The sequence below is a fragment of the Gobius niger genome (assembly GCF_951799975.1).
Source record: "Gobius niger genome assembly, chromosome: 2".
Lineage (NCBI taxonomy): Eukaryota > Metazoa > Chordata > Actinopteri > Gobiiformes > Gobiidae > Gobius > Gobius niger.
The window spans coordinates 23,474,711-23,492,460 of record NC_136853.1 but is presented as its reverse complement, the minus strand read 5'-3'; the positions used below and the strand labels follow the sequence as shown (position 1 = coordinate 23,492,460).

The window sequence follows — 17,750 nt, the reverse complement described above, 5'->3', positions numbered from 1 at the left end:
GTCTTACACACTGAAACATCAACAACGAGGCAGTATACATTTGATGTTTATTCCTTTTAAATATTGGAATGTATATGCAAGTTATTTCAGGTCTCATAAATCTGCCAACTGGTTTGCTCTCGTGTGAAATTTTAGGCAGTTTATTGTATTGAATTTATTGATTTATTAATGTAATCAATGGATTGTTATTTACTATTAATGTAAATAACATGCAAATACTGACACGTTCTCCAAGTGATGTTCTCCATTGTGAGATCAATAAAGTTTTGTCTTATCTCTCTCTGTTTATTGTTTTGTTTGTTGTTTTTTTCTATATGTGTGTTGCCTAATTATCAATCGGGCTTTGTGACACACATGTCAGAGCTCAGGTCTTCATGTCAACAAAAAACTTCTTGTTTCAGTCAGTTCTCTTGACCTATGAAACAAAGCTCATTATTTCATTCAATGCATTTGTGACCACTTCCCCCCCACAGTAACTGTCATTATGATAAGGGTATTTCTGATCTGTGTTACAGGTAGCTGTAGCCGTCCTCTTGGCCGACACATTCAGAGGGACTTTGGCCACAGTCCACGGCCTTCTCTAATCCTGCCGTCCCCCCGGCCGGCACCTAGATTTGAAGGGTTCAAGAACGTGGGAACAGAAAAGAGACCATGAACCAAGTGCTGCTCCTCCACGCCTCCCTTTTCATCTTTCATGTGATGGGCGCTCCCCAGTTCTATTCTCACTACGGGTATGCTAATACACAGTGCTTCCTGTTCGTATTAGTCCCCTTATTTGGTCAGACCACTTTGTGTTATTGACATCTTAAGACATAAGAACATTTTGGCCCATGTCTCTCTTAACCTTTCCCTCTGGCTGTCGCTTTATTGGACAAAAAACACCTGGTCAGCAACAATTCCTGACAGGCGATAGATCGGTATGTGCTAAAGCTTTTGCAATTTCAGAAAAGAGACAGTAAAAGGAGTTGAAAAAAGTATAGCTTGAAATAAAATCTCCATTAGTTTATCTGCTAGGAATTCTAGAAATATGATCTCCTTTGATGATTGAGTGAATCCCAACTTTTATAGACCGACCATTGACTTTTTGCCAGTGGCAGATCCTGATTTTTTTCTCTAGCGTGGACAAGGGGGGGGGGGGGGGGGGGGGGGGGGGGGGGGGGGGTCACCACCTTCAGCGGGCTGGCCAGTCAAATTCCAGGCGGGGCCAGTACCACCCCAGGGCCCCCCTCTATCACAGCCCCTGCTTTAACACTTTACCATACAGAGTTGACTACTAACAACTTGACTTTATTCTTTCCTCTCTTCCAGGAGGAGGGTGTGTGGCCAAGCCCTTCATCACGGCCACAGCATCGTCATGGCAACACAATCCTATGTCCAGGCGGCACACCAGCCCTACATCACCTTGTGTCGGGGGCATCGTCTGTGCAGCACATACAAGTGAGTCCAGAGTAAAGTGATGACCTTTATTAAACAATCAGGCCGGGGGTATTTGTTTGATTCGAATGTAAATCACGGTTTATGAAGGATCAGGAAAGCAGTCAGTCATAAATAAACAGCCAGCGCAGAACCGGGTCACGGTGCCACATTTTTTGAGTCGAATCTACTGCAGATCTCAAGCACTTTGTGTAACTACGGGAAATGAACGGCCTGCCCACAGAGACCGCTGTTGTGTTTATTTTGGACGACGTCTCCCTCCACACTTTACATGTTCTCAGGTCTGACCCCCCCCCCCCCCCCCCCCCCATCCCCCCCCCCTAAGCATTCTCCAACCGTTTTTTTTTTTTTCAACTCTTGCCAAACCATAAAACATCGCAGTATCATTGTTTGGCAATTCAACTCGAGGCTTAAGATTTATAAAGGATGTAATCTGTTTGTATGAGTTTTAGTTGTGCAGTTGTTCTGTATGTTCGATGCATTTCTCTGATGCCGCTTCGTCCACATAGTTCAGTCAGATCTCTCATCTCTCATCACAAATACAATCCTGGAAGTTAGTGTAGTTTACATGATTCTTCTGGACTGTAACTTTATGGTCATATAGAACATATACAACAGGTGTGGAATGTATACTAGAGCTCTTATCATCACAGACTGCAGACATCTGTGATTGATTCATGCATTGTCCTAATCAAAAAAATACAATCAAATAAAAATCACATTCAATTTTTGTTGGCTCGGCTGTTTGCTGAATTTAAAAGCAATTTTGATTCATTTTGACACTTGTTTGTTTTCTACAGAACTGTGTACTCTGTAGCATACAAGCAGGTGAGCAGAGCAGCGCTGCACTCCAATCTTTATCCAGAGTGCTGTCCTGGCTGGAGAAGGTTTCATTCTTACAACTGTAACCAAGGTAATTTCAATTAGAGCTGTTTCACTTTTTTACACATCATATTTTCACATTTTAATACACCTCTGTGTTTGTTTTGACAGCTGTGTGCGCACAAACTTGCATGAACGGTGGTACTTGTTATAAACCCAACCAGTGTGCCTGTCTGTTAGGCTGGAGAGGACACCAATGTCAGAAAGGTAAAAAGTGACTTTAACTCATTGACTGCCAATGACATCTATAGACGTCAATTGAAATCTGAACGTTGACTGCCAATGACGTCTATAGACGTCAATTAGGTTTTTCAATGGGAACAGCTGCAGCAAAGCATGTCTGGTGTTAAAATCTTAGTTGTGCTGCCTAATGCTGCCACCTAGTGACTCAATAATAATAAGTTCTTTTATTGAGTCACTAGGTGGCAGCATTGCTCTTTCGTTTTCTCAGCTTTTTGGTCAGAAAACAGCATTTTGGGTGATTTCACCTATTTTCTACGGACGATTACTAAAGAGTGGAAAGAGTTACAAAAAACTTTTTTTTTAGATGAAAGAAGAGCGTCTAATCTTTCTTTTGGTGGGTTTCGTGTTAACATAGACCTAGACCTAAATTTTCTGTGGGTCTTGAAAAAACAGTCAAAATCCTGAAAAACCTCTGGCCGTGGGGAGCTCTCTGATTTGAAAATGGCGGGCAGTCAATGAGTTAACCACAGAGTAAATAAAATGTCACCTGGTTCAGTTCCGAGGTGGATGCCCTCAGTTGGCTCTGTGCATAACTTCAAATCAAAACAACCCCACCCAAGACGTGACTTCCTGTTTCGATCCAGCACACCAAAATAAAAGCACCATCTTATTCATTAGTTCAGCAGCTCATTAGTTCAACTTTATTTCTGCCTAACTATTAACAGACAAACACTTAAAATGCGTGTATTTAATTATATTCATGCAATGTTGGAAGAAACAATCAACCAATCAATGAGACGAGCTGTGTGCTTTTATTTTGGCGTGCTGGATCGAAACAGGAAGTCACTTCTTGGGCAGCGTTGTTTTGTTTGAAGTTTTGCACAGAGTCAATTATTGCCAAAATAGCATTAGAAAACACTGATTTTATAATAACCACCAATCATATTAAGCACCATAACAAGTGTTAATCAGTCCAGAGGTTGATGGGGCACTGAAAGTCTTGGTCCACAGTATAACAGTTGTTTGTGGTATTGCAGATGTGAATGAGTGCAGTGAGCAGCGCCCCTGCGCTCACAAGTGCGTCAACACCGCAGGCAGCTATCGGTGTGAGTGCAGAGATGGCTTCAGACTGATAGGAGACGGCCATTCGTGCCAAAGCCTTCCTCCTCTACCTCCTCCTCCTCCTCCTCCTACCACTGGGCCCGCAGAGGAGGGTCACTCTCCCACTGGTAGATACCAAAGTGCATGGTCCACAAAAATACATGTTTTTTGTGTTGTTTGAGACTTTTCAGCAAAGAAGACAGAAACATGACCAGGTTTGCGGCTCATTATTACTTTTGGTACGCGCTATGCCGCTCTCAACTCGTACCGTGAGTAATAATGCACTGCGACTGGTTCAAAGCAACATGAGTGAGTGTAAACGACTTCTTGATAACAGCTTAATATGCTTCATGTTTTTTTTTCTACATAAAACAAGCTTTGAATTGTGAAACATAACACTTAAAGAAAATAGGGAAATGTTCTGACTTTGTGTGCAAGGCCATGCATTCACAGCATATTTCAGTGTAATAGTGATAGTGTAGTGATAGTGATAGTGATAGTGATAGTGATAGTGTAGTGTAGTGTAGTGTAGTGTAGTGTAGTGTAATGTAGTGATAGTGTAGTGTAGTGTTAATGTTATTGATATGTTGAAGATTAAATCAGCTTGAATTGTTGCTAGTTAAAAAAACAAGCACCTCCGCACATTCAGACTGTATCAGAACCTTGGAATCAGCATTTCTCAATACTAGGGAGAGTGTTTTGCTTTGGACTACATTCCAGTATCTGTTACATGCGCCGACATCAGAGACTGCAAACAAACATGGAGATGGCCCAAGAGCTCCACTGTCTGTTTGACCGCTCTGAACTGTCACAGACCACATTTTTGTCTTACATTTTTCTTTCTTTTCTTGGCTGCTTAATAAGTGTACTCATTCCTACCCCCCCCCCCTCCATTCCTCCTCCCATTTCACCTTTCTCAACTATCCAGCAAATCACATCTGGGATTATTTTAAGATTATAAAAAGTTTGATAATTTTTTTCATTTGGATGTGGGGTTAGTTCCTTTTGTGTCTTTTTTTCTCCCCCAGATGAAAGGCTGAACCTGGCGGAGAACGTGACAGAAGAAGTACAAAATCTGAGAAACAGAGTGGAGCTTTTGGAAAAGGTAAAAGCATTTGAAATCCCGTTAAAATGTTGAATAAAATGAAGAGTCTAACCGCATCACATTTTTTCGCAGACGCTACAGATGGCACTGACACCTTTCAGCAGCATCTTCTCACCGTCAGCTGCAGACGAGAGCGTGTCAGAGAAAACCACTTTATTGTCCTACTCATTTCAGCAGCTCGACCGCATTGACTCCTTGAGTGAGCAGATTGGATTTCTGGAGGAAAGACTCGGTACATGTAAGCCACCTGCTATTACTGCTCAGTGCATCCATGAAATAACACAGCCAAAAACATGAGTGAATGCATAAATAAATATTCTTTCCTCTGGATCGCTGACTGGGGTCAATCCATCCAAACTTTGACATTTCTTACATACAACAAAACAAACCAGGATGCTCATGACCGAACCCCGACAGCTCGCCACATCCCCAAACGCTAAAAATGAAGTTCTAAAATAGTAATAGAAAAGATTTTGTTATTAGAGCTTTTCAATCATTAAAATGCTGAATTAAACCAGTAATATGTTCTGTGTTTCTTGTGGATGTCTACATTCATTGTTTTTTTGTCCTTTAGGTTCTTGCCAGGAAAACCAAGCAGCCTCTCCGATCAAGTGAATAAAACGACACAATCTGTGCATGTTTAAACACCACTGAGTTCAAATGTCACACAAACCAGTGTTTTCATTGTCCAGTTGAAGCTCTTGTCCTGGAGAGACAAACCTGTCTTTATCTATTTAAATTAAGATTACATGTGGTTACTTAAAATTACTTTTGTAATACGTTTTGTAATAAAATACCAAACCAGATTTGTGCCGAATTACTATAAGAGGCAAAAGTAGATAAAATGCAATAATGACATTTTATTGAATACTTTACACTTGTTACTTGTTACACTAGTTTTCAGATAGATTTCTCTTTTTTACAGTGTGTAACGGCCCACGTCAAGTTATCATTAATCAGATGGACACATTTGAAAATTATTACTTTAATTATTAATAATTACAATTACACTTTATTTGTTGTGAACAGAATGTTTTCAAAAACAATTGTAAACTAGAGTTAGAATAAAAAAGATATATATATATATATATATATATTTTTTATTTTTTTCAAAGTGCTGCATGGCCTGGTGAGGTAACTGAACTGACCCAGTGGCAGTGACATGAGAAGTGCTATTACTCAAAAGTTTAAAGTTACAATATCAGTGTTCAAAAGCATCCTTTTTTACTCGCATGTCGTTTTAAATGACTTTTTCTTGAGTAGGGAGAGTGGGGTAAGATGAACCACCCTTATATTTTGAACTTGTCAGACGAAAAATTGGTAGAAATAAGTGAAGTAAAATAACCCCACTTTTTATGAAAAAAGGTTTTTTCACGACTGATCACAAAAACGATCGTCACAAAAAAACAAATATCTTGGTCCATTTTCCCCCTCATGTTGGTTTGTCATTTTGCTAGGTATAAAAGCAGCTTAAGCAGATTTCTTCTTAAATAAACAGTCTTAGCGTTTTCAAAGAAGAAAACATTTTTAAAAACGGGAGCCCCTGCTCCATGTGAAACAATGAATAACAAACTACAGAAATGTACAATTCTATAGTGTTTGCATTGTTTATTCGTGGGTCTAGTAGAGACAAACAAATTCAAATCAAATACTACATTAAATTATTTGGGTTGATTTGGGTAATCTACAGATGTTGCAAATGAAAAGAAAAATATTTATTATATTTTATTCTGAATAGTGTAAAATGTAAAAAATAAAACTTTCTGATGTTTAGTGTCAATTTAAGTCTGGAGGTTCAACTTTACCCCAAGACCGTGTTCAACTTACCCCGCTCGTGGGTAAAATGAGCCATAAGACAACTTGTTTTTCAAGACCAACATCTTTAAAACCAAATATTCCAGACGATTTCTAAAGATTCAGGCAACTAGAAAACATCTCAAAACGTATGTAAATAGTGCCATTTTTTGTCTATTTTATACTGTTTTTACACAACCACCACCAAAGCAAAAGTGGCTCAGCCCACTCGCCTCTATAGTATAGAACATTTCTTTCACAGCTGCTACATAAATAAAACGATGCTTGTGAAAGAACAATCACACGGATGCACATTGGATAGGTACTTTATTACCAAACCTGGAAGAAAGCAAAACAAATGTAAAAAATCATTTTATTGTTACATACTCCTTAGCAAGGCATTCATGTTAACCTAGTATAGGCGAACCTACAAACATCAATATGAATCGGATACTATATGCAATGGGCACAGACCATGTGTGCACCTATGGGACCACACACACGGGGCTCAGCATGATGTTTATAATATTCCTGTAAAGCTTTCACCTGTTGGGCTTTTATAGCTTTGGTGGAAACTTTCACACGCGCTGAGCAGAGAAAGTTTGTTATTGAACTGCTGAATCATTTCAAATCCATTCTTTCAATAAACCTCACATAGCGTCTTTTTTAATATATGTATATGTATATGTACATATATATATATATACATATACATATACGTATGTGTATATATATATATATATATATATATGTATATATATATATATACATATATATTATATATACATATACATATATATACACATATACATATATATATATATATATATATATAAACAAACGTGTCCAAACCAGCAGGACCAACCGAGTCACCAGTTTGAACCAATATACAAACACATGTATTACAAATCAACTGAAAAAAGATAAGAAAATATAGCCATTTACACACCAATCAGAAAACATTACACTATGGTTAAATGTACTGAAGTCCTAAATTTACCAAGAAACTAATTTGGTTGTGTTAACATTCAAACCATTAACTATAATGGCAAAAAGAGCCAGACAATAGCTAAATAAATATACATAGTAAAATCTGCTCAAAATTGCTTGGGTCGTAATAAAAGTATATTGGCCCTGCTCACACACTTTAGGACTATAGTCTCACTCGATGCTGCTGAAATGTAAATACATCAGGTTCATGTAAATATATAGCTGACAGGTTTATGGTGAATGTGTCGCGAAAACCACTAATAATTAAAATACTAATTGGGTAAATAATTATATTTTCTAAATAAGGAAATCAGTCATGGTCATTTGAACCCTTAAGGTCAGTAAGATGCATCTACTCGTAAAGTAGTATCTCACGTCTAAATACATTCTTGTAAGAATCGTTATGGGCAAAATGGTGAGGCAAATGACTATGCAAACAAATGAAGGCAGTCAAACGAAACAGAAAACTGCTTGAAATGATTTGAAAACAAAAAAAAACATCAAAGTGCTACAAAAACCCAATCAGTCTTAAGGCCCAAAATGTCCACACCAATTTGTACAGATAAGACAATTCACATTTCGCTAAAATACACGCATTATGGTTCTTTGTTGGTACTTAGAAAACTATAGTTAATGCAGCAGAGATTTACCGTGTGGAGTCACACGTCAGTCGATAAGTTACTTAAACATAACAGATGGGATGAGTGAACATGTCATGTCCCCAAAACACTAGCATGGCACAGCAGGAAGCTCGCACTTTGGAAAATTAATACTTAATTAAACATTGCACTTGGATTAACTTTTTGACACATTTAGATTGAGTTAATGTAGAATTCCCTACAGAGCCGTAGCCAAAAGAAGTATTTTCTTAAAGCAAGATCACCAAAAATAAATAGAGCAAATATACAGAACACATTGCCGTTTCACATTAATACAAGCAAGTATATCTGTGTAAGGTTTAGAAATGACCGACTTTACAATGATGCACAAAATTACACGACACTAAAAGAAATGTGTCCTTCATGAATTCAGTACAGGCAGATTAAGCCAATTCTTTAACCGGGAAATTCACTCTCTCTCTGAATTGTGAAACTATTTGTAAAAGGTATATAAAATAAACTAAAGCAGATATTAGCAAATAAATACATGTAGTTTTAACACTCTGCTGATTGCTGAATGCTTTAGGCAAAGAATAGGAATGAAAATAGAAAAGAGCAGGCAGAAAAACAACGTGGTGAAATAAGGCTGGGTGTTATACTGTGCATTTGTACATATCAGCATCAAACATAAATCAGTCAGCATAGATAAATATTCAACAATTGAAAAAATAAAATAAATACAAAAGACAGAAATGCCACAAAGACATTAAAGAAAAAGCTCAGGACAGTAAAAAAGAAGAAAGAAAGCAAAGATAAAGGGTGGACAAAGCCATCCAAAAGGCATGCACTATGAAAAACACATCTCTGTATGGGCTTTCTGTCCGTCACTCCTCTCACAGCGCACAGAGCAATGCTGCTGAATATGTGAGGGTCAGGACCGACTGTGCTGTGGTCAGGCCAAAGGCGCGCTGGACCAGGTGTCAACTCCACAAGAACAGATTCATGACAGGACAGCACCATCATGTGTCCCGCTCAAGTATAAGGACAACCTGAGGGCTGCAGGGGCGTCAGTGGGACAAGGAGGCGAGTATGGTGTTCAGTGGCTCACGGGCCCGTTCCTCTGTGGTACAGAGGGAGAGCTTTCCAAAAAAGCCGAGTGCATCACATTGAAGGATTTGTCACAGAGGTCTGACACGTCATCTGATGACAGGCCCTTCGTCTCAATCTTCGGAAGAATCTTCAATCTGATGGTTCCTGTTGGAAGAAAACATTGTATCACTTTTGTTTCAGCTCAATTTGAAGAACATTGAAAGGTTAAGGTTTATATCAGTCACCTGATTTGAACTGCTTCGCTTTCCGTAGATAAAAGCTGCTGTAGGAAGAGAACACCACGGGTATGATCGGTACCTGGAGAACAAAAACATTATGATATTGTTTTCTTCTTTAGCTTCTTTAAAGTGACGTCAAAAGTACTGTAAATGCTGAATTTACTCATATGTATGTGAACAGGGAGATCCAAATAATCCTTTTTATGTTGAAAGACCTTATGAGTTTATACAGGACACTGAATATAATCCTCAAAAAAGAGGGTCAAATCCTTGAAAGTGAAAGAATTTTAATCTCTCTTTATGCTGTGGCTCTTGAGGCCCTGAGTGGCTCGAAATGGACTGGCCAAATGTCATTTGTACAAGCATGGGTCTAGCTCCATCGTGTGCCTCCGAGAGAAACTACTATGTCAAATCAAAACCTAACATTATTTACATGGAACATACATTACATACATTCAAATTACACTTGAATCGAATCATAAACAGTGTTTTTTCTTAGGAGACCCCCAGAGACCGGGCCCTCCCCCAACAGGTAAACTGAATTTGGAGTGTTTTCTGCACATTTTTGCCATAATATGGGATGTTTTTTACATTTAATTTGCTCAATATCTCTCTAAACCTGATTCTCCGAGCAGACAAAGCTCTGAGCCCTCATGCAGATCCAGGGGTTGGGAACCCCTGCAGTATCGGATGAGATGACTTGCCTGTGCCTGAATTGCGAGGTGGAAGGCTCCCTTTTTGAATGGCAAAAGATCGCCATTCTGGTTTCTTGTACCTTCTGGAAACACCCAAAGACGAATCTGTAGTACAGAGAAAATGAATATAAAGCCCATTCATCTTTATTGTCACACATTGGACACAATCTAGACACAAGGTGAACACACTTGATCTTTCAACATTGTCTGGGCAGCGTCTGTCATGACACTTTTGGCATCACTCGTCTTCTTGCGGTTGATGAACACGATGCCACCGAGCCAACAGATCAGTCCCACTGTTCCAGCATAGATTAGTTCCTTCTTGGCAATCATTGTGCAGCGGTCCGGTAAGATCTCCATCAGGCCTAAGAGAGCATGGTATGAAAACAAACACTTTAATTTCACACAAGACAAACAAACTAAGCAAATCAGGGTTACTGGAGGGTAGATGTCTCTTCTTTAAGGGTGCTCATGGTAAATCGCTGTATTGCCATCATGGGTTTAATTGATTAAATTAAAACTAACAATTAATCGTTATGCTGAATGAAAGGGAAATGAAAGAGTACCCTTTGAGAGTTATATGAGGGATGCGATTTTAAGCTTTCGCCATTTTACACATCGTTATCAAAAGCACACATTTATCGGATTAATTTGATTTATTGCCCAGCCATAATTTGCAGTGGATCCATTAAAGTTACAGTCAGATCTGAGGAGAGCCAAGCCACTCACAGCAAACACGCATTTGTTTGGTCATTTTTTAGGACTTTAAAAATATCTGTAATCAAATTCATGCTTGTATTTTTTTTCTATTTATTAGGTAAAATGTGACACGGTTTGCCTTTAAGAAATGTACAGAGGTAACGTGTGGCAGTTTCCATCACCACAACTGCAGCAAGATGAGTGGCAAGTTTCATCATTATTCATTGATTTGCCAATTTGCTATTTTGGAAGTTCCTTTTTAGTTTTAAAATGTGCATACCCTGTGCAATAATCCTGTATTTTTATGAGGAGTCATGATACATAAACCTACTGCAATTATGACATCAATGAGATATAATTGATAATTGTTTAATAAAGCGAAAATGAATTATGAATTAAAGAAATTGAACAGAATGTGCATCCCTAGTTTTGTGAAAGTGTAAAGTAATATAAGGCTTTAAACATTCTAAACTTTAGAGTACACTGCAAAAAAAGAATTTTGCCACCCAGCCGAGCCATCTTTACACCCGCCGCAGGATGAGCAGCTTCTTAACTTCCAACACCAAATCAGACTCATGCAGAGTTTTCTCCAGATAATTAGATGCCCGTCTCTTCTCCTGCTGCTGCTGCTCTGGCTTTGAGCCTGCTCTCATCACTCACTGAGAAATGCACCTCTACTGCTTTAGCGGCCCCATTCTTTACCAAGACAGCAACAAAAAGTGCAACATTAAAGGGGTTTGGGGGATTTTTTCATCTTCAAAATGATTGACATCTGTGCAAACACAGAGCAAGGCAAGCAAATGTATGGAGTGTCATGAGTGTCAAAAATATAGCAGTTATGGAGCTAAATTAGAACCAAAATAGTGGTACAGGTGGCACGCGGAAGGTGAGGTTTAAAACCATTTAGGTTAATACCATAGACATAGTAAATAGTCTCCTTCTGCTCACTCCTCCCGCTTATGTTAATGCCAATCGTTTGAGCCATGGATTTACAGACTCCTCCTACCCTGCTCTGATCGAGCATGTTCCTAAAAAGAGCGGGATCTTCACTGTAGACTCGGCCTTCGCAGGGGGGGGAATTTCGGTTGCAATCGCGCCCGCGCCTGTAGCTCTGATGCTATCGGCCTGTCAATCAAAGTCAGGCCCTCATTAATATACAAGAATTCGAAAATGTACCTCATGAAAACCCGCCTGGTTTCTTTAATCAAATTCATACCTAACCCAGCATTATCACAGGAGCAATGTACAGGTGTAGAAAGTTTAACATTATTGAAAACCGGGCTTTACAGTTGTTAAAACGTGTGTAAAGAGCAATGCTTTCTAGTTCTTTTTCTGATGTCACTAGACGGAGATACTACAGCCATGGTGGCCCATGACGGCCCCCTGCATCGTGGTCACTGGTCACAAAACACTGTGCTACCCTAAGCCATTGGTTTATACCCATTTATTATTATAGAAGCACAGATTTGTGGTAACAATGCCAAAATCACAAGAAATTCATCTTAGTATTTTTTGATTGTAGCTCTTCAAGCTACAAGTAAACAACCGGCCTATTCTCTCAACGAGCTTCTGGCAGTATTCATGTTTACAGGCCTGACTTTGTTATATGAAGGAGGTGTGAAAACGAGGCGTGAATGGATGCATTTTGGGCATATCGAAACCACTAATCAAATAAGCTAAAAATGAAAACAATGTGAGCCAATACTGACTTGGCCCTTCTTTAATTCTGCTACTCAGAGAAGAGGTACAACAATGTTTATAAATACAATTGCAAAATTATATACCCTAAGTTCAATATAAAGTGACAATGTTAGCCCAAAAAGGCAAAAGAATCAAAAGCAGCTTGGTTCAAAGCTAAAGAAGTGGCTTTACAATAGAACATTAGCAAACAAATTGAAACAAATGAGCTGATAACAAATCATTTTTCAAACTACACTATACATTTTGGGCAATTTGGGACATAAATACATGAAATTAAATGACTAATCATATTAGACTTCTGCTATCGGCTTTTCCAACCCCTTTAATGCCAGTATCGGACTCCAAAAATCCATCGATCAGGCTCTTGTCATGAGTTCTCACTTTTAAACAAACTCAGACTCACAAGAATACAAACGACTGTATCAAGAATAGGAATGCAAGAAAAAAATGTTTTATTTTTAAAGAAAGTTCTTATAAGCCCCGCCCCAACGGACCCAACAACTGTTGCTATGAATGAGCCTGGACAGTGGGAAAGTGTCGGGGTGTGATGGGCACAGGTATCGGCGCCTTTGCAATGGACCAAGGATGAGTATGGAGAAGGTGACACACTGCTCTAGGACTGGCAGAGCAGTTCTGGACCGGACTGCGTTGTTTCACTACGCACGAAAAACGAGCTGCTGTCAAACCAAACATGCAGACATACAGTAGGTCTACGTATATGAATACGCCACGGAGGACATCAGTGTGAAGCGCAGATTCCAATATCGGCCGGCCCATATTTTGGTCGACCTCCAATACTGACCTCAATATCATAATAATAAAAAAAAATCTTTTAACATTCTTAAAGCTACCCTCAGCTACTTGCATTCACACATCGCTAGATGCGCCACCTTCAAAAAGCAAGTTCACTTTTCCCTGCAGAAGCAAACAAGCTCCGCACCTCCCTCGCCTCCCCCCAACACAGGCCTCACCCTCACCTGCCCCTCACCATGTAAACACAAACACGTACAGGGATCGCAAATGTTTGAAGCAGCAGAAGCTGCAGCAGTTAGTGGCTAACAGTCAGAGTTTAGCATTATCACAGAAGTTTACAAAAAGATCTTGAACAGACCAACGTCTGAATGACCTGCGCTGTTGCAGCCGAAATCCGCAAAGCAGGGCTCACTACTCCACCTACTGACAAAAAAAAGGGCATAGCTGAGGGCAACTTTAAAATTATTATTTTAATTTCATATATAATTGGAATTTATTGTAAAAAAAATTAAAAAAAATACGGTAGAAACATTTTTATATGATTTTGCAGTCAGAGTGATATAATAAAATTAAAATAAAAGGTATATTGTTTAACATATAACCTAGGGCTGAGCAATTAATCCAAATTTTATCGAAAAAGGAATCTCTACTTGAGTCAATCTCAATAATCCTCATGGGTCTTTATAATCGACAGGTTTAGACCTTTCTTTGGCAGAAACAGCTCCTTATTTTGGAGTTTGAGACAATGAAAGATTTTTGCGTTAAATGATACTGGAGGAAAACATTTTTGTTTGAGCTGAGCTTTGTATAAAAGATATGTCTAAGTTCATGAATCTTTTTGGGTAATTACAGCCCTAATATGACCTGCCAACGCCTCCATTGATCTCAGTCATGTGCACTTTTTGAACATTCCTAAAACTTCCATCCATCCAGCCCTTTATGCAAAAATGACTTTCTTCAACCTCATAATATAATGAACAAGCAGAGAGGTAGGAATAGTTCCTCAACCCATAAACAAAATAAATTCACAATATTATATTCAATGATGTAAAAAAAAAAAAAAAAAAAAGAACACTACCCAACACATCCAAGGAGCTCTGGTGGTTGGAAATGATGACGTAAGGTCCCTCTGTCTGTAGATGTTCCCAGCCACTCACGTCGAAACGCAAACCAAGTAAGTATTTTACATGTCGGACCAGGAAGCGAATGACCCTGGGGGAGAGGGGGACACAACAGTTTAGAAAAAAAAAAGTAGAAAAAACATAAAGTTATGATTTCTACAAGGTCCATTAATCATTAACCCATGATTTAAAAATGTGTGGAAATGTGCAATCATACGAGTAAAGATGAATTCAAATGATTAGGATCATTAAATAGAACATAGGTTGATCTTTGGAGTTACAAAGATAAGGCATATTTAACATGAACATGCTGACATGACTACCTGAGACACTCTTTATGCACCGTTGTTCCGTAACTTAAACCTCAAGCTTTAACCCAGTTACAATTGCCTAACAGTACGTGAGGACACAGTGAAATCTTGCAATAAAGACAAACTTTCTTTTGACTCATATCCACATTTTTTCGATAGCGCACAGGCTTTAACAGTTAATGCAGAGTTCATCCAACAATAACCTTTACACAGAAAACCTATCCGTTATCTTTATACGCAACGGTGTAATGATAACATATTCAATGTTGTACAAAGCCATTGGTTATGCAACATATCAGTCAGTGTTGCAGCAGTTCCAGCATCATTGGTGAAACTCCTCAAAGCCATGGACAGCTATGTTTTCTCTTTTTCCATTTCAAACTAAGAAAACTATTATCTGAAGCTAAAACTGGGCTGCTGCTTGAATACATAAGCCAAGAACGAAGATTCCTTTTGTTCAGGTGATGAGCGGAACATTGTGTCAGCAACTTCAATAAACTATTCACTAACTATAAGGGTGAAAAGAATTGACCCCAATTCAAGCTTTTTTTTTTTTTTTTTTTGAGTAAACAGGTCCAGTTCACCTTTGCACCAACAGATCCACAGGTGCAACATGAGACCCCCACACAGGGTCAGGTGACCAATGGGACCATTACAGTCAAGGTTTTGCAATGCAATTGACACAAATTGTAACTGGAAATGTAAATAGCTTTAGGCTGCATAAATAATCACAATTTAAAAGCTCAATTTTAATGGTTCCAAAGAGCAAATCACAAAGACTGCAATTATTTAGGTAGTATAACAACTTTTAAAAACGACTAAAAAAAGATCTGTATCTATGTTATAAATGTATGTAACCAGTGCTTAATTTGTAAATTTGTATTTTCAGGAACACTTTTGGTCTGATTTCGGGGAAACAGGCCAAAACACTTGACTGAACGCTCTCATTAAACACCATTAAATCAGATACATTTTTTGCTAGATCCTCTTAAATATTTCCCGGATCCTTTACCCTGAAAAACTGAAAATTGGAGGAATGCATTCCTCCAAACGGGGGATCAAATTAAGCACTGTATGTAACCTGCTAACCCTCTAGTTAAGACCTCCATAAATGTCATGCATTTTGGAGAGAATGAGAGCATTCTTGTATTAGATTAGCAGTTCAGAAGTGTTAATGCTTCTGAAGGTATTCAACATGGGCTCAGGGAATTGTGTCTTTACTATAAAACATAAATCGCAAACACAGCAACAAGCACCATACTTACAGAATTACAGATAAAGTTCAAAGAAGTGATGTTTTGTCTGACTGGATTTAAGTCAGCAATAAACAAATGTTTATGGGGGGAATCTACAACTACCACCACTACCATTACCACTACCATTACCACTACTATGGATAAATAGATAATAATAGTTCTATAGTGGGTCAAAACAATGTTCACAAACTGAGCTTTGCTTCTGTAAAAAGAGCCACGCTGTAAAAGAGCAGTGATTTAAATGAACAGCTCAGATGTTTGCCCGCCATTCACCCAAACGACCGGGGGAAATCACGGAAATAAACGACCACAACGATCCTCCCTATTTAGGTGTGTTTTCCAGCTATATTTTAGACATAGGATCGTAGGGTTCACTTCATGTTTACCAACTTGAAGCACATGTGATCTTCATGGAGGCCTTCTTCTGAACTAACAATGAGATTACAGCTTTATAAATGACATTCCCAGGGGCATGACTGACGTGGTGACTTCACTTACCAGATATAAGCATGTGTTAAATTACAGACCGCTGTGCTGGACTCGTGTTAGTTATGCGAGAGTAAAGGGGCTAATGTTAGCAGCGTAAAGGCATATACACATGAACATTTGCTGTCCAGTAAATAACCAGAAAGCTTGTGATATTACACCCTAACATGATACAATCCGTAACAATGTCGGCACAAACGTGACTTTGTGTGATGTTGTGTTAGCCTGCTAGCTGTTGTGGCGGCTAGTTGTCAGACGGCGCTATGAGCTACATTTACGTTATGCACGCAAAACTAACCTCATATTCTCCACGTCTCTCCCCCCGCTCTTCAGTATGCACAGGGGGATGGCGAGAAGAGCCAGACACATCATCCATGCCACGTAGAAGAACTTTTTGAAATAGAAAACAAACGCGCTGCTGGTCCACATCAGGAGGGGGATCAGCAGCAGGGGCACCATCCATAGCACATCCATAGCGCTCCAGCGAAAGTCAGGGCAGCGGCGGCGGCTCGGGCACGGGCACGGGCACACAGACCACCACGGACACTGCCAAGCCACCGACCCGGGCTACGGTGCAAACAACACTGTCAACACGGGCATTACACGGTCGCATGTATCGCTTCAGGTGAGGTAGTGGTTTAACCGAGGCGATGTGAAATGAGCAGTACCTTCAGCTGCTCATCTGTTGCTAAATGGCATGAGGTGGAGTCTTGTCGTCATCATTTTTTTTTTTTTCATTTCCGGTTGGATTCAGGACAGCGAAAAGGAGAAAAGTGAGGCTACACAGTCACTTTTATTTTACAAAGTTGATTATACAGCCATTAAAACACAGTTCCGATCAGCCTGCCGGGCCTATTACTTGGTTTAATTGGATTTCTGGTGACAATCCAACTCATATCCTTCACCATGCAAACTTTGACCTTTGAACTCGTGGAACTTTTCGTACGATTTTACACATCGCACTACAGCTCTTCTTGGCGTTGTCTTGAAGATTTTGGATAAACCGATTTGATTTAGAGGTGAAGTTTAAAGGAATAGTTCACCGTTTTTCCATACTGATATCTTACCTGAACTTAGACGAGTTGATGGGTAACTGTCTGCCTTTGTGCGTGCCCATGGAAGAGCTTGACTCTAACTTCACCCCTGTTTGGAGGTATAGGAATATACTGGGAGAGGCCAAATGCTAACAACATCTTTGGTCATTTTGCGTGACTGAGCGCACACACACACACACACAGACCAGACAGGTACGGACCAATTCGTCTAAGCTCACTTAAGAACATATGGAAAAACGGTGAACTTTTCCTTTAAG

The 17,750-nt window shown here is 39.3% G+C and overlaps 2 protein-coding genes across 3 annotated transcripts; one reads left to right on the top strand and one right to left on the bottom strand.

Annotated features, from left to right (window-relative positions):
* The first annotated feature begins 508 nt into the window (after nucleotides 1-508).
* Nucleotides 509-5,394, top strand: egfl7 (EGF-like-domain, multiple 7). 2 transcript variants are annotated; one of them, XM_079551977.1, is made up of 8 exons: nucleotides 509-731; nucleotides 1,309-1,437; nucleotides 2,235-2,347; nucleotides 2,428-2,523; nucleotides 3,537-3,728; nucleotides 4,629-4,705; nucleotides 4,778-4,937; nucleotides 5,280-5,394. In XM_079551977.1, the coding sequence occupies exons 1-8, from the start codon at nucleotides 652-654 to the stop codon at nucleotides 5,318-5,320; spliced, it is 888 nt and encodes a 295-aa protein (XP_079408103.1). In that variant the 5' UTR covers nucleotides 509-651; the 3' UTR covers nucleotides 5,321-5,394. The 2 variants fall into 2 exon arrangements, with proteins under 2 accessions (XP_079408103.1, XP_079408102.1); XM_079551976.1 differs by having other exon boundaries at nucleotides 511-731; nucleotides 4,778-4,943.
* A 2,738-nt stretch (nucleotides 5,395-8,132) lies between these two features.
* On the bottom strand, nucleotides 8,133-16,936 carry agpat2 (1-acylglycerol-3-phosphate O-acyltransferase 2 (lysophosphatidic acid acyltransferase, beta)). The gene is made up of 6 exons (XM_079552317.1): nucleotides 16,737-16,936; nucleotides 14,343-14,476; nucleotides 10,301-10,476; nucleotides 10,121-10,216; nucleotides 9,423-9,495; nucleotides 8,133-9,342 (listed from the first exon to the last, which is right to left on the bottom strand). The coding sequence occupies exons 1-6, from the start codon at nucleotides 16,910-16,912 to the stop codon at nucleotides 9,185-9,187; spliced, it is 813 nt and encodes a 270-aa protein (XP_079408443.1). The 5' UTR covers nucleotides 16,913-16,936; the 3' UTR covers nucleotides 8,133-9,184.
* Nucleotides 16,937-17,750: the final 814 nt, after the last annotated feature.

Coding starts and splice junctions, on each gene's coding strand:
- egfl7 (XM_079551976.1), top strand. CDS start 652: ATGAACCAAGTGCTGCTCCTCCACGCCTCCCTTTTCATCTTTCATGTG. Junction 2,524..3,536: donor AGGACACCAATGTCAGAAAG/GTAAAAAGTGAC, acceptor GTGGTATTGCAG/ATGTGAATGAGTGCAGTGAG. Junction 3,729..4,628: donor GGAGGGTCACTCTCCCACTG/GTAGATACCAAA, acceptor TTTCTCCCCCAG/ATGAAAGGCTGAACCTGGCG.
- agpat2 (XM_079552317.1), bottom strand. CDS start 16,912: ATGGATGTGCTATGGATGGTGCCCCTGCTGCTGATCCCCCTCCTGATG. Junction 10,217..10,300: donor AGACAATGTTGAAAGATCAA/GTGTGTTCACCT, acceptor TCTGTACTACAG/ATTCGTCTTTGGGTGTTTCC. Junction 9,343..9,422: donor AGCGAAGCAGTTCAAATCAG/GTGACTGATATA, acceptor TTCTTCCAACAG/GAACCATCAGATTGAAGATT.